Source organism: Alternaria viburni (genome assembly GCF_023758015.1).
Source record: "Alternaria viburni strain BMP 2772 chromosome Unknown scaffold_33, whole genome shotgun sequence".
Taxonomy (NCBI): Eukaryota; Fungi; Ascomycota; class Dothideomycetes; order Pleosporales; family Pleosporaceae; genus Alternaria; species Alternaria viburni.
The window spans coordinates 258,637-280,970 of NW_026055802.1; the positions used below are offsets into that span (position 1 = coordinate 258,637).

At 49.3% G+C, this 22,334-nt stretch overlaps 8 protein-coding genes across 8 annotated transcripts; 4 read left to right on the forward strand and 4 right to left on the reverse strand.

Moving 5' to 3' along the window:
- Positions 1-121: 121 nt before the first annotated feature.
- On the reverse strand, positions 122-705 carry CYT21 (Ribosomal protein S16, mitochondrial; the record flags this gene model as incomplete). The annotated part of the gene is made up of 2 exons (XM_049359652.1): positions 122-464; positions 629-705. The coding sequence occupies 2 exons, from the start codon at positions 703-705 to the stop codon at positions 122-124; spliced, it is 420 nt and encodes a 139-aa protein (XP_049205954.1).
- A 390-nt stretch (positions 706-1,095) lies between these two features.
- J4E79_010820 (uncharacterized protein) lies at positions 1,096-1,956 on the forward strand (the record flags this gene model as incomplete). Its single annotated transcript, XM_049359653.1, has 4 exons — positions 1,096-1,107; positions 1,164-1,272; positions 1,320-1,480; positions 1,528-1,956. The coding sequence occupies 4 exons, from the start codon at positions 1,096-1,098 to the stop codon at positions 1,954-1,956; spliced, it is 711 nt and encodes a 236-aa protein (XP_049205955.1).
- Positions 1,957-2,379: 423 nt separating this feature from the next.
- Positions 2,380-6,923, forward strand: J4E79_010821 (uncharacterized protein; the record flags this gene model as incomplete). The annotated part of the gene is made up of 5 exons (XM_049359654.1): positions 2,380-3,863; positions 3,918-4,198; positions 5,506-5,750; positions 5,799-6,281; positions 6,333-6,923. The coding sequence occupies 5 exons, from the start codon at positions 2,380-2,382 to the stop codon at positions 6,921-6,923; spliced, it is 3,084 nt and encodes a 1,027-aa protein (XP_049205956.1).
- A 425-nt stretch (positions 6,924-7,348) lies between these two features.
- J4E79_010822 (uncharacterized protein) lies at positions 7,349-8,259 on the forward strand (the record flags this gene model as incomplete). Its single annotated transcript, XM_049359655.1, has 2 exons — positions 7,349-7,415; positions 7,475-8,259. 2 exons carry the CDS (start codon positions 7,349-7,351, stop codon positions 8,257-8,259), a joined length of 852 nt encoding a protein of 283 aa, XP_049205957.1.
- A 2,010-nt stretch (positions 8,260-10,269) lies between these two features.
- Positions 10,270-12,818, forward strand: J4E79_010823 (uncharacterized protein; the record flags this gene model as incomplete). The annotated part of the gene is made up of 2 exons (XM_049359656.1): positions 10,270-11,339; positions 11,387-12,818. The coding sequence occupies 2 exons, from the start codon at positions 10,270-10,272 to the stop codon at positions 12,816-12,818; spliced, it is 2,502 nt and encodes an 833-aa protein (XP_049205958.1).
- Positions 12,819-13,360: 542 nt separating this feature from the next.
- J4E79_010824 (uncharacterized protein) lies at positions 13,361-13,968 on the reverse strand (the record flags this gene model as incomplete). The annotated part of the gene is made up of 4 exons (XM_049359657.1): positions 13,361-13,517; positions 13,581-13,640; positions 13,708-13,808; positions 13,852-13,968. 4 exons carry the CDS (start codon positions 13,966-13,968, stop codon positions 13,361-13,363), a joined length of 435 nt encoding a protein of 144 aa, XP_049205959.1.
- A 4,874-nt stretch (positions 13,969-18,842) lies between these two features.
- On the reverse strand, positions 18,843-19,880 carry J4E79_010825 (uncharacterized protein; the record flags this gene model as incomplete). Its single annotated transcript, XM_049359658.1, has 1 exon — positions 18,843-19,880. One exon carries the CDS (start codon positions 19,878-19,880, stop codon positions 18,843-18,845), a length of 1,038 nt encoding a protein of 345 aa, XP_049205960.1.
- A 678-nt stretch (positions 19,881-20,558) lies between these two features.
- Positions 20,559-22,180, reverse strand: J4E79_010826 (uncharacterized protein; the record flags this gene model as incomplete). Its single annotated transcript, XM_049359659.1, has 4 exons — positions 20,559-21,254; positions 21,303-21,590; positions 21,643-21,956; positions 22,012-22,180. 4 exons carry the CDS (start codon positions 22,178-22,180, stop codon positions 20,559-20,561), a joined length of 1,467 nt encoding a protein of 488 aa, XP_049205961.1.
- Positions 22,181-22,334: the final 154 nt, after the last annotated feature.

Here is a 22,334-nt window from a genome sequence, read left to right on the forward strand (position 1 = left end):
CAGCCAATTGCTCTCGGAACGTTGTGTTCGAACGCTGATGTGTCCAACCGTCTGAAGCTCGATATTCCCCGCCCTTCGCCCTACGCACGTTGCCCGAGACCTCGCATCCACACTCAACCACCTAAGTAGCAGAAGCCGTCTCCGCCGTCCCCCCCTCCAAATTCTCCACCACAGCCCGCGGCGCCCCTCCCTCTTGAATCAAACTCTTACTCGCACTCCCACTCTTCACCACCATCCCCGCAATCTTACCCACCCTATACTGCGGCTCCAGAATCCCCACCATGGACAGCAACCGCCACGCTGTATCTGAGGGCTGGGCGCCGACACCAACCCAGTACCGCGCACGCGACAGGTCCAGTTTGATGTCTTTCCACGGCCGGCCGTGGGTGTCGCCGGGTCGTGGTGGTTGGGGCTTTGGGTCGTAGGTACCGAGGACTTCGAGGGGGCGGGAGTTGCGCGCTGTGCTGTTGGTGGGTGTGTTAGCGGGTGGGATTGGGGGTTGGATGAATTGGATCGGAGTGGTCTTTGAGAAGGGGCGGCGGAGTAGGCATGTAGGCATGTGCTGGTTGCAGTATTTGCGGACTCCCGAGATGGGATCGTTTTCTGGGATTGGGATTGGGAGACGTACCGGGCGTGTGCGACGACGATGTTGTAGAAGGGGGAGTGCTTCTTGCCGAAGCGGGCGAGTCGGATTCTTAAGACCATTGTGTGGGTGTTGTGTTATGGGGATGTTGCTGTTGCGACGACTGCGCGAGTGGAGCGGGCGGTTGGTTGGTGGTGGTTTGGGTATATCTTTTTGCTCCGAGGATCTGCCGAGATGCGTGGGCACGTGCGAGTTGTAGTGTACTATGACTTGGAGAACGAGGAATAAACAAATTATTCTGTGAGCAGAAGTGTTTGCTGACCTATTCTGTCTTCTAAGTAGGTAGAGATCCAGGTTGATTGTGTAGTGATGTTGTGCAACTGCTGTTGCCCTCACCTCATCATCCTTGAGCGGTGATGTAATGGCAACACCATGTTGTTCACGAATACATCGTGTGACAACCATTTTGCCTTCAACATTACATACACCATCTGTGAACTGAACATTCTACGATGGCTCTTCGAGTAAGTCGAGTTCCAAGACTCTTGACTTGATGTTGACTACTAATCTCACTTCGCAGACTCTCTCTGCCAAAAGCGCAGCTGCGCTCGACCAAGAGCTCATGTCATCGGGCGCGTTCTCCATCGATCAGTTGATGGAGCTCGCTGGTCTCTCTGTTTCCCAAGCAGGCACGTTGTTGCTCGACCGAATGCACTCCGTGAAGCTGACGATTCAGTCTTCAAATTACAACCCCTCAGCAAAGGCAAGCGCATCCTCGTAGCATGTGGTCCCGGCAACAACGGCGGCGATGGATTAGTCGCAGCCCGTCATCTCTTCCACTACGGCTACCAACCTACAATCTACTACCCAAAGCAAAGCAAAAACGACTTGTATCAAGTATGCTACAATTCAACTACCAATTCACACAAACTTACACTTCATAGCGCCTCAAGAAGCAACTCGAAGACCTCAAAGTGCCATTCACAGAAGACTTCACATCCGCACTCAAGCAAACCGACCACATCGTCGACGCAATCTTCGGCTTCAGTTTCTCTGGCGAAGTACGCGAGCCATTCCCCAAAGTCATCGAGGCTCTAGCATCTACTTCCGTCCCTGTTCTCGCTGTCGATGCGCCATCATCGTGGGATATCGAGAACGGGCCTCAGGATTCTGGACCTGGCAAGGGTTTCATGCCACCGGCTCTCATTAGCTTGACTGCGCCTAAGCCGCTGGTTAAGAAGTTCACTGGGAGGCATTTCCTTGGTGGTAGGTTCTTGAGCCCGGAGATGGCGGATAAGTATAATCTTGATGTTCCAAAGTATGAGGGCTTGGATCAGGTGGTTGAGGTGCCGGTTGAGAGTGAGAAGCTGTAAACAACAATCTACAACAGTCTGTGTTCTAGCTCCAGGAATACAGTGTGATATTGTTTTGCGCATCACGATGCATGGTCAAGGTGTTTTGGTACCTGCTTGAAACGTAACTAGCGCGGTTTCCCCGCAGAGCCGCGGTACGGCTAACAGCGGTCTTGAGATGTCATCCGAACCCCAGCTTCAACTGCGCTTCGGCAAACAACGAGGTCAATTTCTTTCGAAGCGGAAGCCCGCGTACTTCTTGCCTCTCTTTTGTCTGCTTTCTTTTAGGCCGCATAATCGAGCTGTGACTCACCAATACGTTTCGCATACCACTACACCCTCAGTCTCGCGTCGTGACTACGCGCAAAGCAACTTGCCCCCGCATACACAAAGAGGGCTGGCTGAAGTGCTGTGGCCTCTAAAGCGCACATTTCTATAGCCAGAATGGTTCCAAGAGCGCCTTCAAGAGAGGCTTTGACCTTGCTTAAGCATTCTGTACGACCCTCAGTAGTCGTTCGATCGCAAACACAACGCTGCCTCCTCTCGTCCACTTCGCGTCCTACGCTACCATCGCACACCCAATCGCGGATCACCTCCCAAACAGTTCGCAATACTGCTACCTTTACGCATTCACACCATGCCGAAGCCGTCTCTGTGATCCCCACGAACGTCGACACGAGCAATGCGGACTTCAAAGAGAACAAGCGCCAAATGGACGAGGCGACCGAGAACCTGGTTAATCTGCACACAAAGATTGCGCGAGGTGGACCGCAGAAGGCTCGCGACAAGCACATACAGCGAGGCAAGATGTTGGTCAGAGACAGAATATCTGCACTCGTTGACCCGGGCACGCCTTTCCTCGAACTGAGTCAGATGGCAGGTTACAACATGTACGGAGAAGATGATGTACCTGCAGGCGGTATCGTCACTGGAATTGGTACAGTCAACGGTGTGCAATGCATGGTTGTCGCCAATGACGCCACAGTCAAGGGAGGCACATACTACCCCGTCACCGTGAAGAAGCATCTGCGAGCCCAGACGATCGCTCAAGAGAACCGGTTACCCTGCATCTACCTCGTCGACTCTGGGGGTGCGAACCTGCCCAACCAAGCAGATGTGTTCCCAGATGTCAACCACTTTGGCCGCATCTTCTACAACCAAGCGCGCATGTCGGGCATGGGTATCCCGCAGATCAGTGTTGTCATGGGACCATGTACCGCGGGTGGTGCTTATGTGCCTAGTATGAGCGACGAGAACATCATCGTCGAAAACCAGGGTCATATTTTCCTTGCCGGGCCACCGCTCGTCAAGGCAGCGACTGGCGAGGTGGTCTCAGCGGAAGACTTGGGTGGAGGCAAGCTTCACAGTGAGGTCTCTGGTGTTACAGACTATCTCGCAGTTGACGACGCGCACGCACTTGTCCTTGCTCGGAGGAGCGTCGGCAACTTGAACTGGCACCGTAACCAGACTGTCACTTCGCAGCCGACTTTCCAGGAGCCTCTCTACGACCCCCAGGAGCTTTCAGGCATCGTCGGCACCAATCTACGCCGTCAAATCCCCATCCACGAGATCATTGCACGCATCGTCGACGGGTCTTCTTTCGACGAATTCAAGCCACTGTACGGTTCTACTCTGGTGACTGGTTTCGCAAAGATATACGGTCAACCCGTGGGTATCGTAGCCAACAACGGCATTCTCTTCAGTGAGAGCTCGCTCAAGGGCGCACACTTTGTCCAGCTCTGTGGCAAGCGACACATCCCCCTCATCTTCCTCCAAAACATCTCAGGATTCATGGTCGGCCAGGACGCCGAGAAGGGCGGCATTGCAAAGAACGGCGCAAAGCTCGTAACAGCCGTGAGCTGCGTTGACGTACCCAAGTTCACAGTCGTCGTCGGATCTAGTGCTGGCGCTGGAAACTACGGCATGTGGTAAGTCTCCTTCCAGTCCCACCCCTCGACGCAACATTGCTAACACAACTACAGCGGCCGCGCGTACTCCCCCCGACTTATGTTCACCTGGCCCAACGCAAAGACGTCGGTCATGGGCGCAGAACAGCTATCGTCCGTCATGGAAGCCGTGGGCAAGAAAGTGGATCCCGCGCTAAAGGCACGGATCGAGCACGAGAGTGAGGCCACCTTCGGGTCGGCAAGGCTATGGGACGATGGTATCATACCGCCGGAACACACACGGAGGGTGCTTGGCATGGGCTTGCAGATGGCGTGCGGTGGGCAGAACAAGGGCGTGGAGAAGGAGAGCACCTGGGGTGTGTTTAGGATGTAAACGCAAGAAAAGGCTTCGTAAGAGAACGCGTGCGATACGCGCGTCTCCCTGTTGCTGCTTAAAAGCATGATATTCGCGACCTTGACCAAGAATCTTTGGTGTTCCATTTTTTTCTTGCCTGCTTGCTTGCCTTGCTTGCCTTAGGGCCTGGCCTAACTTCCTGTGTACTAAGAATAGGGTCCATGATCGCAATTTCCGGACATCCCCACACATTGCACGGGACAGTGGCTTGGCAGAGGTCTTGGCAGAGAGCCGTCAAGACAGCTGGGCAGGCGGGTTCGGCCTCAAGCACGCCTGTAAGCTTGCTTGGAAAACGCTTGTGTGACACCGACGTTGACGTAGTTTGGAGATCGTGTTCACGAGCCACAGATGCAGTGCAGGAGATCGGGAGTTTTCACCCACGTGAGAAACGAAACGAAGCGGAACGAGGAAAACAAACGGTCAAGTCAGGCCAAACAGCGCAAAGTCAGGCGCCTGCGCCACAAACATTCCCTGCAGGTGGGGCGCAGGCATGCGGAATCCGTTCCAGAGGTGCCAGAGTTTCAACGCGGATACCGGGCCCTGCTGCTGCGTTGCGCAAGATACACGCAGACAGCACCAACAGTGAGAGCGGGAATCTGTTGACTATTATTGGTGTTCGTGGTGGTGTGGCGCCGTTCGCACCGGCGCTTGCGCTGTGAATTACAACTTGACCTGCCTTTCCTCGGCTTAGAGGGAACGCCAGCTGCATGATGATTAGATGCAGGCGGCGAATACGACCATGGGATTGCCAGGGTAGCCTATGGGGGCACAGGCCCGTGTTAATCCATCAAAGTTACCTTACCAGTGCCGCCATTCCGCTGCCCGCTATTGCCTCGACGATCGCTCCCGCCTCTCTTTGTCACGTCCGTCATCAAACGCTGGACGCCTGTTTACCACTACCACTCACACTCGCTTTTCTGTCGCCGTTCCTCCGCTGCCACAACCTTCTCCGGTACCTGCCTCCTACTCCCTGGTCAACCTCACCACGCTGCTTGTTTGCTTGATCTTGTCTGATCTCGCTTCCTCCCCACTTGGTCTCACGCACTTGCGGGGTAGCCATTCGTTAGCATTGTTTTAGGCGCAAAGCACATGTCGAGATGAGGTTGTTCAGCCCTGCGCGAGCGCTAGCGGCGCTCTCTCTGCTGTCGACAGATGTTGTGCGACCCTTCACCCAGGCCATCGTGCTCGACCCCAATTCAGAGAGTAGGATGCCCGTCGCCGTCGCATGACTGCCATGCGCTTATAGCATATACTGACTTGATCTTACAGCCTCTATCAACGATGTCTCCTCCCAGGTTGCCAAACAGCTCGTTGCGCAATATGCGACTATCGACGATAAGGGCATCCATGTACTCGGTGGTTACCCGGGTATCCTCTACGAACCGTACTACTGGTGGCAGGCGGGTGCCATGTTCGGTACCCTCCTCGACTACTGGCACTACACTGGCGACGATCAGTACAATGAGATGGTCCGCGAGGGACTGATACACCAATTTGGTGAGCATCAAGACCTGGTATGTATCTCTATGCGCTATCGCAGGGTCTGTCGCTAAGCCTTTTAGATGCCCTCCAACCAGTCCAAGAACGAAGGAAACGATGATCAAGTTTTCTGGGCCTTCTCCATGATCGCCGCCGCCGAATACAAACTCAAAGATCCTCCCTCAGACCAGCCCGGTTGGCTCGCCATGACACAGTCCGTCTTCAACCAATTCGTCGGCCGCTACCAGAAGGAGGTGTCCGATGGCACTTGCGGCGGTGGCATGCGCTGGCAGATCTATCCGTGGCTTAATGGGTGGACGTATAAAAACACCGCATCCAACGGAGGACTCTTCCATCTCGGCGCGCGATTGGCCATGTACACAAAGAACGACACATATGCCAAGTGGGCCGAGAAGGCATTCGACTGGATGGCGAATAGTCCTATTCTGCCTGGTGACGGTCAAGTCTACGACGGAACCAGTATCAGCACGAACCCTCCATGCAGCGACGCCGATCAAACGCCCTGGACCTACAACTACGGTATCATGATTGCAGGAGCAGCATACGTAAGACGGATGTTACTACACCACAGATTCGATTACTAACCATGTTCGCAGATGTACAACTACACCAACGGCGCCGACAAGTGGCGCAACGAACTCACCAAATTCATCAACAAAGTCGCCATCTTCTTCCCCGAAGACAAAGGCGGCGTCATGGTCGAAATTTGCGAAGCAAACATCGTCTGCGACGCGGACCAGGAATCCTTCAAAGCGTACCTCGCCCGCTGGCTCGGCATCACCATGCAAATGGCCCCCGAATTCACGCCGCAAATCATGCCCAAGCTGCAAAAGTCCGCGGTAGCTGCTGCGCAAACATGCGAGGGTCCGTCTGACCACGGCGGCGGCAATCACCAGTGCGGTATGAGTTGGTGGAAGCAGGGCTGGGACAACATCAAGGGCGTGGGACCGCAGATGACGGCCCTCAACGTCATCAGTGTGTTGAATGCGCAGAGAGTGCCGCCGCCGTACTCACGCGATACCGGTGGTACTTCTGAAGGCAACCCCGGGTTAGGCTCTGGAAACGACGCCGACCGATTACCCAAGTTCCAATCCGAAATTACCACTGGGGATAAAGCGGGCGCGGCGATCCTCACTATCCTCATATTCGCTTTGTTCGTTGGTGGGTCGGTCTGGATATTGATGTAATGAGGAAGGAGAGGAGGCATGAAAGATAATGGTGGTGGTGCTTTTTGGTTAATACCCCATTGTTTGGATGCATGCTGGAATGCAAGTATGATGGGATGACTAGTAGGCTTCTTCATATGAGGGGGCTTTTTCCATGGCGTTTTTTTAATCCAGGGCGAATGGATCGGATCGGATCGGCTGGGATGGATTGGGAGATTCGTGTGTATATTTGCTATCTTGATGAAATGAAACATGAATGAGTATATTTATCATGTACGAAGATTGCTTTGTGAGAGGCGGGTTGGATCTCAGAGATATTGAGTATGTGAGATGAGGCTGCTGAGAACATCGCATGACTGTTAGTTGTTTGTTGCGCACATCATGTATATAGTCTTGGAACCATATAAATCAACAAGCGACAGAGCACACAGATCGACACCTATTCGATGCCTCTACACGTGCAGAGTCCTGATGGCGAAGAGACCGCCGGCCAGCGAAAGGACCATTTCGAAGGTAAGATAGCGATGCAGCAGCTACAGCCCCCGTACAACTAACTCGACCCGTAAACCTAGCCATGCGAAACCGCGTCCCACGCTACCTCTTCCGCGCCTTCGACGAATCCAGCGGCGGCGGCCGCGAATGCTCCGTCATCAACGCAACCGAGATCATACCCCGAGGCTACATGAACGGCAGGCAAGTCACCGGGTTTTACAAAAGACAGGAGAAAGAACTGCATGCCATGGCGCAAGCCCACTTCTCCGCCGACGAAGACGTTCTGACAGAGTTTAGCTCGTGGGCTGCTTCTCTTCACACGGTTCTTTGCTATGCGTATACTTGTTCTCTGGAGTATAGCGATGTTCACGTTGCTGTGATTGATCGCGAGAAGCTGGATGGCGAGGTGAGGATCTGGTGGGTGCCGCATCTTTTGGATCCGGGTGAGTATCATGGCGAGCATGAGTATTTGGCTCATGGGTGTATTCGGGGGGAAGGATATAAGGCGGTGCCTTTTAGGAATCTGATGGATGGTGGGCTTTGCCCTACTGTCTTTCCTGAACTCACGGGTTGGGGGAAGGGGAGGTCTCCCGACTTCGGCGACGGATTGAGAGACAAGATGTTTGGGGAGGAGTTGGTCGGATACTACGACTATCAGACTGAACGTATCAAGCAAATAGGCAAGTTGTTTGGAGACCTTGCTTTGCCAGTTATGCTCGCGTTGTTGACTCTGAGGCCGCGATACCTTGCTCGAGCTTCCGTACTGGTCAATAATGCGGAAACGGCGCATTCGGATTTCATGGACTGGCTGCTTACTTCGCTGGACATCCAACCCCTTGAATTCGTTCCCGAAGAGGAAGATTAGTGTCGGCCAGGGGGAGTTTACACACGCCATGAAGGCGACTGGAAGGCTTATCCGGATGTTGAACAGTGGATCAAATTGCTGAGTATGATTGGCGAGCGTCAGTCTGAACAAAGCGCGGAAGAGGAGAAGGGGGGTGGGGTCGGTGGGGAAGAGGAAAGCGGTGTTGACGATAGAACTATGCAGGATCAGTTAACATAGTCTGATTTGCAGGATCTGAACGAGGAAGATTTGGACGAAGAGGTGTTGAGCGATGAAGAGCTGGACGATGAATCGGATGAAGAAAACTTAAGGAAGAAGCGCAAATAAATTGAAGATGAAAGTCGGCTTCGAATCGCATCTCTGGCTAGAAATGTTGTTCAAGCACATACACCTCATGGTGGAATAAGTGCATTTCAGATTACATGAGTGTAATTGCTACTTTTGACTGTTAAGTGCGCGAATGTGTCTCGTTGGTGAATATGCTGTGGAGGAGCGGTTGATGCTGGGAGGCGCTGGGCGTCACTTCCAACAGGGAGACGCGCTACTCCGGCTTCGGCTACCTCAGGGGAGCGCCGCTGCCCTGGTGCTTCCCCCAAACACCGCCACCTTCCAGGCTGCCATTGTCACTCATAATCACTCGCCACGACCCAAGTGCTGCAAGCAAACGTCAATGATCAAATTGCGCATCATGTGTTGATACGAAGAACGCCTTACCGGTGGCCTCCCGATCTGTGGCTGAGCGAAGTTGGAACGTTTTGCGATACCTAGGCGGCAGCGCACAGCCCAGCCGCAGCCCGCCCCAACACTCACCACCTTCGAAGACGTCGTTTCCTACCCATCCGCTTGGTGGACGCTTAGGCTCTGCAATGCGCCGTGTGGATACGCAACACGACGCCGGTCAATGCTATCGTGAGATGGTAATTCTTCATAAGGAATGAGTGCCGTCAAAGAACCATCAGCCCTCAACTTCACTTTCAACTTCGTAAACGCTGATCAGCTGTTTGTGGCACACGGCATACAGCATGCGAGAATTCTCTGATAACTCACATTTAGGCAGCCATGATCAGAAGGCAAGAAGGCAGAAAGATCGGGATGAAGCGAGGGGTCTTTCAGCTCGACTTGACCCTCGGCAGAGTATACCGCACTGTTTATGGGAGTATTGTGACCTCACCGCAAGACTCAACACTTTCTTTGGAGGGTTGCAATAGGCTGATTTTTCGAATCACATCAACTTTGCTACCTTCCAGTCGGTAGTTCCACGAGCGAGCGTGCCTGACCTTGGCAGGCACAGCCCCACTCGCTCCCATCGATTCTTCTAACGTCTAGACTTGGGTGACAGGGCTGCCGAATACTACCAGGATGCAAGAGACCTCTCATATGTGAGTTAAGCCACAGCCTCAGCCCCAAAAATACCGCTACGCCGCAACGACCCCACACCGCCATATTGGAGATTTCGTCACCTGGTAATCCATCGCATCCCGCCTATCTGTCGTTGGACACGCTCGTCTTCACCCTCACTATCAAGTGTCAATGACATACTTGCGATACCATATCGCGAAGAACTATTTCTGGGAGCAGAACTTTTGGGCCCCAGCTTACCGATTACTAGCCTACAGCGAGGGTCCAAGCAAGGGTACTTGATCCTTCTACGCAATCGCTCTTCCGTCGGCCGTTTCCGATACCGATACTGAGAAGTGATGCGGCCCGAGGCTTAGCGTAGGGGGCCAGTCGCTCCCGTCTATTCGATATATGCTGCGACCTTACGAAAAGCAACTATCCGTCGCAGGCCCTGGAAGTACGCATGTGGATGTTGTTGACATATCAATGATTTCCCCCACCACACACACAACCCTTCGCTAGTGCTTTGCATGCACAGATCAGGGGTTTTCTATGGGCGCCACCACTTGAACGCGTGGCGCTGTGGGCGGAACCTCTGTTCCTGCAGCTATGAGATATGACTCTTACCCACATATTTAACTCTCTGCGCGTCATCTCTCCTTCAGGTTGGTCCACCGTCTTCGAGTCCTCAAGATGACCCCCAAGAAACAACCACCCAACTCGCCCCAGAAACGGCGGAGAACCGAAGCTCAGCATGACGATATGGATCGTTCGCCGAAGGTTACTCGCCGCTCGACAGCTTCCGCCCGCACGAATATCATCCCTCAATCTCCGCCTCATACCCCACCACACGCTGGACGAGGGCAGGCTTCCATCCGACACTCTTCAACATTACCAACATACAGCTCTCCGGCTGATCCGGAAGCTCAATTCGATGATATGCCGAACACACCTCAATCTCTCGTGAGACGCGCACTTCAAGCGAACGTTCCTCCGATTGAACGCGGAATCGCTCGTCCGGCACCACCTATTGCTCTTTCCAAGCAGGCATGGGCGCAACGATATGCCGTTAAGATCAACAGGCATAGCTTCAATACGACCACGAGTAGCCCATCCGCCTCGTCAAAAGGAACGAAATGGGCAGAAGTGTTGGGTCAGGTGAGCAGGATGTACCATTACAAACGCATCCCTGAAGACGAGGTCCGTCTCCTGATCATAAAGCCGGGCTCTTTCGACGAGCAGGTCAACGCTACGTTACTGGTCGTGAACGATGAGCAGCTCGGAACTGAAGACTATCCTTACTGTGCCCTCTCATACAACTGGGGAAATAGCGCAGACGACAGTACTATTGTCATCCAGGACGATCCAGCCTCATCTCCCGTCAAATCTATCACAAAAGCAGTTGATGTACTCAAAGCGGCTGTGCAAGACAAGATGATCAAGATCAAGCCAAATCTCTACGAAGCTCTCAGACATTTGCGGAAAGACAACGAGCCTATCGCGCTTTGGGTGGACGCATTGTGCATCAATCAATCCGACACCAAAGAAAAAGAAGAACAAGTGCTAAAGATGGCGCACATCTACCGCAAAGCCTACAACGTCAACGTATGGCTTGGCTCCGACAATGCCGACGATCTCGTCTCCAACAGAGCCATGGCTTTTATCCCCGTGGTAGTCAATCCGGATAATTACTCGGCTCTTCTCGCTGGCGATACGTATATCGAAGACTGGGCAAGCCTGTACGAACTTCTCAAGTGGAGCTGGTAAGAGTATGTCAATGCAGACTTGTTCCCCCGCTTATTCTCCCTAGGTTCTCCCGGCGCTGGGTCATACAGGAGCTGGCATTTGCGCAATCCGCTTCAGTTCATTGTGGCAAGCATGTGCGAGACTGGAGCGATTTCCAAACCGCCATCGCCATCTTTCATCGACACTTTGAACTTCTGAAAGCGCGACTTATGATGCATTATGAATCGTCTCAGGTCAAGCGAAACCACTTGAACGATGACTCAACTCTGGAGATCGAGCACCTGGGTGCCAAGCTGTTGGTAGACATGACATCCACGTTATTCCGAAAGCGACCCGACGGCACCCTGGAATCTACGAAAGGATTGGAGAGCTTGGTATGCTCTTTGTCAGGTTTTGACACGTCCGATCCACGCGACACCATCAATGCCTTCAGGAGTATTTCTAAAGAGGTTACCAGATACGACCCGCGTGCCACAGGACCGCTAAAGCCACCGCCTGCCCCGAACTACAGCAAAGATCTCTTTGAGATATACCGGGACTTCGTCAAATGGGTTGTAGACACCACGGGATCCATCGACATAATCTGTCGCCATTGGGCGTTGAAAGAACGACAAGAGCGAACGCCGACAACTCCTCGACTAGTCCCGCTACCTTCCTGGATCTTGTTCGTCGAAGACTCAGCTTGGGGAAAGGGCGAAGATCTATTTCGCGGCCGGAAGGCTGGCGACAGCTTTGTCGGGCTACCCGGTAGTAACAACTACAACGCCTGCGGCAGGCAAGGCAAGCAAGCCCAGGTCAAGTTCCCTCGAAGTCCTGTCCATCGCGCCTCCGCCATACCAGCCCAGGTCACGCACGACATGTCGATGCACGTGAAGGGTGTTATGATAGGTACAGTGTCTTTCCGTACTGATCCATTCCCCGATGGTGTCATCACCAAAGACTGCTTGGAAGGCCTAGGCTGGGTTTTCGACAAGAATGCGACCGAGATCAACCAGGTTCCGGCCAAGCTATGGCAAACTCTTGTCGCGGACCGCGATCCACAGGGCAACCCACCCCCTCATTGGTACAAAGCAGCATGTGAACATTGCCTCTCCTTCCAAACGAACAATGGCCACATCAACATCAACACCATATTACAGCACCGTCGAAACCTCCAAAGTGGATTTCGTGACATAGTGTACGACTACCTTTGTCGCGTCCGTGCTGTCACCTGGAACCGATCCTTCCTCAGAGGCGACCCCATTTGTAGTGCCACCACCAACACTTGCGACTTCGACCATGACGAACTCGTTGGCTTTGGCCCACCCAGGACCGAGAAGGGGGATGTGATTGCTATTTTGTATGGCTGCAGCGTCCCCGTCATCCTCCGACCAACTCAAAATGGCTCTGGTGAACATCTTGGGTACCTATTCGTCGGCGAAGCTTACATCTACGGTAAAATGGACGACGAAGCTTTTGGTGCCCACTGCGAAGAAAAGAACTTCAAGCTGCTGTAATGCGAGTAGCAGTCATGAGAATACGTCCCCTCTCGACCTCACTTGCCCTTCTTTCGATAAGCACTCGAGCCCGGCGCCGGCTGCTGGATTCATCCGCCTTCCTTATTTTCTCGCTCATTTTCACTTCGTACCTGCGCTTGGCTAGTACCCCCTCCTCTTCTATTTACGATACCCTCACGCTACGACGTCACGACATTATATACCCCGCCCGAGTTTGACCGCTCGGCCCTCTTCTTCCTACCGATACCCTGACCTTTACTACGATATCATGTACACTACCTGTACGGTCCGCTACGGTTCCATGCGGGACAGAATAGAGCATCTTTCGGATTGTCTTCCTTGTATAGACCATAATATACCACCATTGTAATATTGTCCGCTCTCGATCTCATACGATTCGCGGGTCTCCTCACTCACACTCAAACAAACAGCTTTTGTGAAGCTTCTCTCTAGCTACCAAACTTCTCAGTTATGAGTCCATGTTCAATTCGAGCGCATTGTATACCGGCGCATCGACCCTTGTTCGTCCCCGCGACGCTCACTCAGTAGTAGTCGATCATCTCGGTTGGCCGGCCCAGGATAAAGCACTTCATGCTCTTGATATCCCGCTTCGTCCAACCTGAAAGTGTCGATTTACCGCCTTCGCCCCAGCGTACGGCCATGTCGGTATCGCCGAAGAGAGCCTCGCAGCGTGGGGTTCTACAATTAGCCTTTGTGAGCATGTGATCAGACCATAGAGAACCCAGTGAGGAATGAGCATACCGATACAGTTGACAGCAGCCCATATGGGTCACGGCGCGAACTGAGCTTATCTCTCTGGAGCTGAGGCGCATGTGTTAGCACAAGCTTCATATCTCAAGATAACATAGATAACATAATCTATACGTACTAATCGCTGCTGATGTCGCGACACTCGTCCACCATGACGTCGAAGTAACGGCAGGCTCCTTTGAAGTTGGCCACGTTACAGACTTGGATCTGAAGGAAAAGCTGTCAGTACCTGACCCTTGTAGTTCGGACGGAAGCGACGTACAGTCATATGCTTCCACAAATTGTCGGACGCTTCCGTTGGCAAGGCGGCGATATCTTGGATGCAGAAGATCAGTAGCATGAGCATGCTGAGCATCATGGCAGTAGCGGGAATGCGCATGGCGGGTGGCGTCTCCGATGCTGTGTTTGAGGAAGTCTACACTGAGTGAAGTGGATGAGGGTCAAAGGAAAATTGGTAGGCGCGGAAGGCAGCAAGAGCGCGGTGTCTGAACAGCGATGTTGTGCTTTCCGTTCGACGTGACTTCCGCTTCGCCCATACCGACTTCCCTAGACGACCCTCCGCACTTTCCCCGAAAGCAATGCGCAGCGCTGATAGGCGGTATGCGTCAAAGCGTCGTGCGCGTGACGTACTTCGGACGTATGATCTCTACTGCGAGTTACTCCGAACGCTATATAGTGCCAGGTTCAAGACATCACTTCCTTCCCATCTCTGTCTGTCGTCAGAAATGTCGTCTCTTTCCTCATCGGCTTTATGACACCGTTGATCTTGATGGTATTTTCGGAGAACCCGATATCTAGCCAGTGAGTCTCGAACTTCGAAATGTTGATCGCGATAACGAGGACGTTGTGAGCGCCCTGTTCTCGATGAAGTCATGCGCGTTTCCGAGCGACGTCTCAATTCTGAGATTAAATTTACGTTCTCACATCGCACGCAACTAGATAGATACCTTTGCTGTCGAAGCATAAGATAAAGGGAATGGGTGCGTCGGATCTGTCTTTCTAGTTGAGATGCTTGCTCACTTTCTCAGTATTGAATCAACGACAGTATTCCATGAAGTAACGACCTTTTGCTCTGAAGCTGTCTTCGGGATAAAAAACAGTAACCAACCTATTGTAGTAGACCTAGTAACTACACAAAGTCTTTAAGAATATTTTAATACACCTTATTAATTTTACTAGAAGCTAGTCTATTACTACTTTACTACTTTTAGCTACGCTACTTAACTTATACTAGTTATATAATTTATCTTTAATAATAATTTACTAATTCTATTTAATACTATATAGCTTACATAAAGCTAATAAGATTTTTTCTTTTAAGTTCTTAAGTATAAAAAAATAGTTAATATCTTATAAAGATAAAAGTACTAATATAAAAATATTATTATATAGTATTATAATTACTATAATCTTAGCGTATTTTTTTATTTTTTAACTTAGCTTTTAAACTTTAGCTATTAGTATTATATAATAACTAAAGCGTTTTTTTTATATACTATAAACGTTTTTTTAGTACTAGATTTTATAGTTATAATACTAAAGTCTACTTTTTTTTAAAGTTACTAAGTTAGTAGCTAAAATTATTATTATTTTAAGCTAAGTATTATTAGCTTTTTACTTTATAAGTACTAGCTTAAGTATAATTATACTAAAGTTAATTTTTTTTATAGTTATATAAGTTAGTATTATAAAGATTACTATTATAAAGTATTAGAGTTATATAAAAGAAAAAAGAATATTAGTAGTATATAGCTTTATATACTATTATACTTAAAAACTTTAACTTATTATAACTAAGAAATATTCTCTTAGAAGTTACTAGTAACTAATAGTATTTCTCTAAATTATTAGTCTTACTAGTAACTATAGTACTATAGTAATATACTAGATAGTACTTTAGTAAATAATATTAAAGCTATTATAATTATACTATATACTAAAGTACTATCTTAAAGACTTAGCTTAATTTAAAACTAGACTATAGTCTAAGTTAAAGGCGTACTCTATTCTTTCTATAGTAGACTTAGTAGAGTTTCTAAAGCTATTACTATATAGAGTATATTTTCTAGATATAGTTAGTAAGACTATAAAAATAGTTCTCTATTTACTTTATTCTCTAGAAGTTATTACTTAAGTAGGTAATAGTTATACTCTTAGATAAGTAGAGTACGCTATCTATTATACTTATTTAGTTTATCTATCTTAGAGTATCTTAAGTACACTAGTATATAGATACTAGACTACTTATAAATAGCTTAGCGTAGATAACTATTCTTTATAGTAAGAACGCTATTATAAGATATTTCTAATAATAACTTACTTTTAATAACGCTACTTTATTCTAGATTACTATCTAGCTATTATTTACTTAATATATAAGTACGCGCTTCTAGAACTTAATCTAGTATTATACCTAAGAGTTTATAGACTACGTTCTTAAACTAAAATCTATATATAACTTATTATAGTAAGATATATATACTTTTTTAATATTATATTTATTAGAAAAAGAAAATAGTATATTTCTTACTTAAAACTTTTAAACACTTCTTATATCTACTATTAGAGCTTTAGTACTATATAATTTTTAAGATAATACTAAACTATTAAAGTATATAAAGTACTTCTAAATAAGTAAATTTATAAGAAAATAGGCTCTCTACCTATTTATAGTAATAATTAGCTTAGTAATAGTTTTAAGCCTTTTAGCTTAAGTAGAAGCTATAAATAAAAATTTTATTAAATAGCTAAAAAATATCTCTAATAAGTACTATAAAACTCTATAAGCTTTTTTAAGTATAAAAAATAACTAAGATTATAAAGTATAGTTATAGTAGTAAGAAAAAGATCTTTAAATATATCTAATAAGTTAAAATACTACTATTCTAATTTCTACTTTTTTCTTTTATACTATATTATCTAAAAATCTAAATTAGTACTATATTTTATCTTACTACTATTACTAACTTTAAAAGTTTAAAATAACTACCTTTATTAAGTGTATTTATATCTTTATTAATAAAAGAGCTTTTAGTAATTTTATAGTTATAGTAATAGAAAGTATTAAAAGTTTATAAAAATATCTTAAGAAAATATATAAGAAGTTAGCCTATCTTTATACTATTAAACTAAATTAGAACTAGAATAATATACTTATACTAGTAAGTATAAGCTATATTATACTCTAGACTAATAGTAAAATAATATAGACGTAGATTACTACTTAAGAGGCTTTTAAAATTATACTACTAGATTATAAGCTTCTTTATTACGCTATTAAGATTAATAATAAAGATATTAAGTTAGTAAATCTATATATTAGTTAATAAGAATAAGTAATTAGAAAGATAAAAGATAAGAAGAAATTAATTAAGCTATAAGTAAGTAAAAAAGCATTTATAAATAAGCTATTTAGTAATAAAAATTTTACTTAGATATTAATAATTCTAAGTAAAGTTACTTTAGGCTTAATAGTTAGGTAAGTATAGAATTAAAGGTAGTAGTAGTAGTAGCAGTAAATAATAGATAATAAGGTTAGCTTTAGTAGGCGCGCTATCTTATAATATATATTACTACTAGATAGATATAGGTTATTATATTTAATAGAAATTAGGGATAAATAAGTAGTTAATTAACAAACCTAGTACTAAAGTACTAGCTAAAACGCGACCTTTAGCACTATATGTTGTCGTTTTGCGACAACGCAACGCTCTTCCAGCTCATGCGTGCGTCACCTGTAACACGGAAAGAAGCAGCAAAGCTTTTCTGGTCTGATCCCACGGTACAATATCGCATCCAGGGCTCTTGGGTACTTTCTGGCGGATATGCGGGCCTCACACATGTCGCTCTCGAAGCTCACAAGTACATGCAGTACATCATCGTTGAGCTGTTGAATTCGAAAACGACCCTTCATGGTGACTGGGTGGATCTCACACCGCATTACATCAAGTTCCTAGATGAGGAAAAAGCGAGGCTCTACGCGGAACACCAGATAGCTGCGTTCTGGACGACACTGCGCGTATGGTTTCCCTCTCTTATAAGCGTCGAGTTTAGCACAAACCTTATTCTCGAACCCGAAGAAGAGCCTCTGGAGGCGCAGACTCAGCTGGCAGAAGGATGCCCGAATGGGGTCCACGTACACGCATCGAATTTCCATCTTGATCCCGTTAATCCTAATCGCCCCAGGTCGAGAAAGCTTTGGCGAGCGATCAAATCTACCGATAAACGAGTATCTTGGGAGCTGACCGAGCCCTTACAATCAATGCAAGTTGTAATCCCACCAATTCAGGAACGATCTGGACCTGTGGGTAAATGGTGGCGTTGGCTTCACGACAAGATGGAGCCCTGCATATATATGATTAACGCCCGGAAGCTACTCTTGATCCAGGCTACCGAAGCATAATATCAATATACTCTCAAATCACCATGTGTATGCCCAATCGCCAGTTGTGGTCTTCAATTCGAAGAACCAGGCCAATGGACATTCCACTACGTATCAACCGACGAACAACTACATGGAAGTGCCGAACTACGTCCACCTCCATGCGAGATGCTTCGGGAAGCGTTTGCAGAGCATGACACGCGTCTAGAGCTCATGCGGAAGAGACACAAAGAGCGGCTGGCCGAGATGCGCGCCGAGTGGGGTGACGAGGGAAGTGAACAGCGCATGCACGTCACAGAGCAGTTCCTACAGCAGTTACGTGACGATCCATTGTGCTAAGTTAGAAAGGAACCAGAAAAGAGTCGTTTCTGGACGCAATATAAGAGCATGATGAACACCAAAGACCGTTCCATGGTGCTGCGATGACGCAGACCGAAACTGGCCACACACAACTTCCGCAACATCGACGACCTAGACGAAGAGATACTTCCAAAAATGAGAGAAAATGCACATATAATATACTGTCCAAAGACCGTTGAAAATTGAGTTGATAACCAAACTACAACCTTTTGTATCTACTGAACAAACGCGCGGGCAAACAAGACGAAAATAACACATTCTTCGGCTTCTTCTACACCTCCTGGGTTCCTTCAGGACGAAGCCTACGGGAGAGATATTGGCAGTATGATCAGAGGAATTGTTACATCGCGGACGCTTTCCCGAAACGAAGATGCAGGAGCGCAGTCACATGATTGACTTTTCATAATACATCCCTTCTTCGACCGCGGGCTGCGTCATTTTACTGTTGGTTGGCAAGATTACTGCTACAGCCTTCCTCTTCGTCTCGTCGAAACTTCCACACCCACACCTAGTCACTCCGCCTTCTCAACCACCAAATTCCTCCTCAGCGCCTCCAACTCCCCATCCCCAAGCCCACAGTACTCCCTCATATACCGTTCCGCACCCCCAAACCGGCTATCCAACATCTCCAAACTCGCCAGCATACTCTCCTTCCTCGACCCCACCATCCTCAACGCAGCCTGCCTACCCTTCTCCAGAATCTCAGGCGGAAAGTCCGACGTATCAGAACCCTCGCTATCCCTTCCTTGGATAATCTGTGCCATCTCCTCCTTCGATAGAGGTCGTCCGGTTGATTGCGCAAGCATATACTTCCTAAACCCCGGACTGGTCAACAAGCGCTCTACAATCTCGTCCCGAGCAGGGCGGAGGCCGAGTTCGGTGAGTTGGTACTCATGCGCGATCTGCTCGCGCGGGACGCCGAGGAAATCGAAGAGGAGGCCGAAGAAGATTCCTGTTCGGTCTTTGCCGGCTGTGCAGTGAATAAGCGCACCGTGTTTCTGTCCTTCTTTTCCCTCGCTGTTACCGCTGTCATCGGATGGTGGTACAGACAGACCAGCCAGATATCTCAGTATAGTCCCATATGCCTTCCCCCCATCGGTCAAAATACTAGCATAAGCCTCCACAAACCCCTTGACATCCTCATCCATATAATTCGCATACCTCTCCGCCAACCTCTCAGGACTATAGTCTTCATCTGAAAACACGGGTGTCCACGTGCGTTTCACACCTGCTTCCTCCATGGCTTGGATCCAGCCTGGTCTGAAATCTTGCTTGCCGGATGCATCATCTCCAACAATACCCGCCCAGCCCTTTTCTACTTCGGGTAAGCTGCGGAGGTCGAAGACGTGGGCGATGCCGATATCGCGGACGGCGGTCCAGCCGGCGGTGTCCAACTTGGCGACTTCGGCGCTGCGGAAGAGGAGGTTGGGACGCAGGGTGGCGCCGGAGGTGGTCTTGAGGGAGTGGGTGGCTAGGCGCAGGTTGTTGATGTTGAGGATGTGGGTGTAGAAGGGTGGGGTGGGGAGGGTGGGGTTGTCGGGGAGTGACATGGTGGTGTGGTGGTGGTGTAGCGGTAATGTGGCAGTAGTGTTGATGTGTATATTATTTGCTGGCAGAATTCCGCTGTTTCCAAAGGGGATTTCGTGGGTGTTATGTAGAGGTTCACGGACTATTCGGTGTGAACGGCTGGTAATGTGAAGGGTTTTAGTTTCAGGACACGATATGCTGTATGTCAACGGCACAGTTGCTAATGCAAGGGGGAGCCTTCACAACACGTGTTATGTTTGATGTTTGGTTGGTACCCAGGTAGTCAGACCAACGTTCGTGATGTGTAAACATCAGCCCCACCATCCCACTCACACTAGCCATGGGCCGAGGTGTAGAGCGGGATGACTGCGCATGCTTTGGTGGTAGCCACGCCGCGTAATCGAGCATCATCCGTACTTCACGCCCATGGCAAACATCTCGATCGAACAGATTCAAGAAAACACTCTAACTTCGATTTCTGGGGGTATACATATGATCATCAACCGCAAGACGGAACCGCACATCGAACCAAGCCAAATGGTGGTATATTCCCTCGAAAAACCTATACACCCTTTCCAAAAACTTCGGAAGAAATGGACCCAAGACTATATAGTCTATGACGCCACAGACGCCCGCGAGACTTTTCGTAACGCACGGAGAAAACATCAACACAACCGTTGTGGTGATGACCACAAAGAAGCCTACGAAGGCTTATCACAACCAATGCGACCGAGCAGCTCCTTGCGATCGCCATGGCCGGGAATACTAATCCCACTTGCGCGCGAGCTTTCCCTCTTTGCTTGTCGGCGCTGGCTGGCGCCGTTGAGACGCGCAAAGGTGAGGGCATCGACGCCGACTTCCTCTTCCTTTGGCGTCATGGAGCTCATTCCGCTCTCGCCGCAGGTGGTTGCCATGTTGAAGATGGTCTTGGTTTGTTCCTGCTCGACCTCCTCGTCCTCGCCCTCGTCATCTGAGCGCAGATCCTCCGCTGCGTTGCCCATGAGTACTTTGTAGACGATCTTCGCGATGGTGGCGAACCAGATGCAGCAGAAGACTTGGAGGGTGAGGAGCAGCGCGAGGAAGTAGTAGCGGAGTTGCGGATTCCAGCAGATGGGTCCGTTGCGGTCGTTGTATGCCTTGAGGAGGTTGCCCCAGTGGTTGTTACCCCCGTATGCTTCGAATTGCGATGTGTTGGATGCGGGGACGAACGAGGTGTACTTCGAGGTGGAGTCGGCGAGATAGCAACCGGGTGCCATGTCGACTGGGGCGTATGCGTAGATGGACCAGCAGACCATCATGTAGAGAACGTGACGGGTAACGACCCAGGCAATGACGAAGAGACCGAAAGCGTAGTCGCAGGCATTCGAGTAGCCCATGTACTTGAGGAGTTTTGCGGTCTGTGTCTGTCAGTTGTCGTGCTCAACTAGTGATTTCGGACTGCTTACCGGCAGGATAATGTCGACAAAGTCCATGATGGTCAGAATGACGATTCCGACGCGCATGTGGAAGTAGCCGTATGACAAGCACATCAGCGCGGTGGTGAAGATGTGGTGGGTGAACATCTGCGCGTAGTCCTTGCGCTTCTCCTCAATGTTGACGACAAGAAGCTGCTGGACCCAGAAGCCCCATTGGACGAGGTAGTACCACTTGAAAAGGCCGTCTGCCTCACGGAAAGGCCAGCCTTCCCAGATGCCGTGCAAGTCAAGCCAGAACTCTGAGTGGTACATGATGTACTGTAGCCTTGTTAGCACTGCGTCCACATATGTTATGTATTGTGCGACATACCATTCCCAAGGACCACGACGCGGTGTAGTAGACAATCAACCAGGCCTGCTCCTTGAACCTGTCCAGGCCCTTCTTTGTCCTGATGCCACCCAGCCTTGCCAGCGGGTCGAGCAGGTATTCCATGACAGCGACGCGTACACCAGTGAAGATGACAGTCCACAGTAGGACAAAGGGCAGATCGTCGGTGCCACAGCCGTACATGTTGGTGTCGGGGTTGTAGTACGACATGTGGAAGAACTTGTTGGTCCGGCTGCGGGCGCGAGGGAAGAATGTGTGGGTGAGGACGAGGAGGGTGAGGAGGTTGACCGAGATGCCTGTGGGAGTTATTATTCACATGTTCAGTATCCTCGAGTCTCTGCGAGAGCGTACCAATCTGGTGTTCCAAGATGAGGGTGCACAGAGAGGCCATGAGCCCCTCATCCTCGACCTTCTTTGCCTGCATCTTCCGCCTCTTGGGCGCAGTCGGTAGCTTTTGCGCCTGCATGTCCGCCGTGTGCGTCTTTCCCAGCGCGCGGTTGGCGTTGTGTGTCGTCACCATGGTGGCTGGTTGCAATATGCCCCAATGTGGGGAGCGAGAGGGTGTTGGAGCGACGCTGTCGCGATACCCGCTGTCTCGAGGCGGTCCGATAGAGGAGCCAATGGCAGAGGAATGAATTCCAGAGAGTGCTTGCTGTCCGGCGACGGTTTCCGGA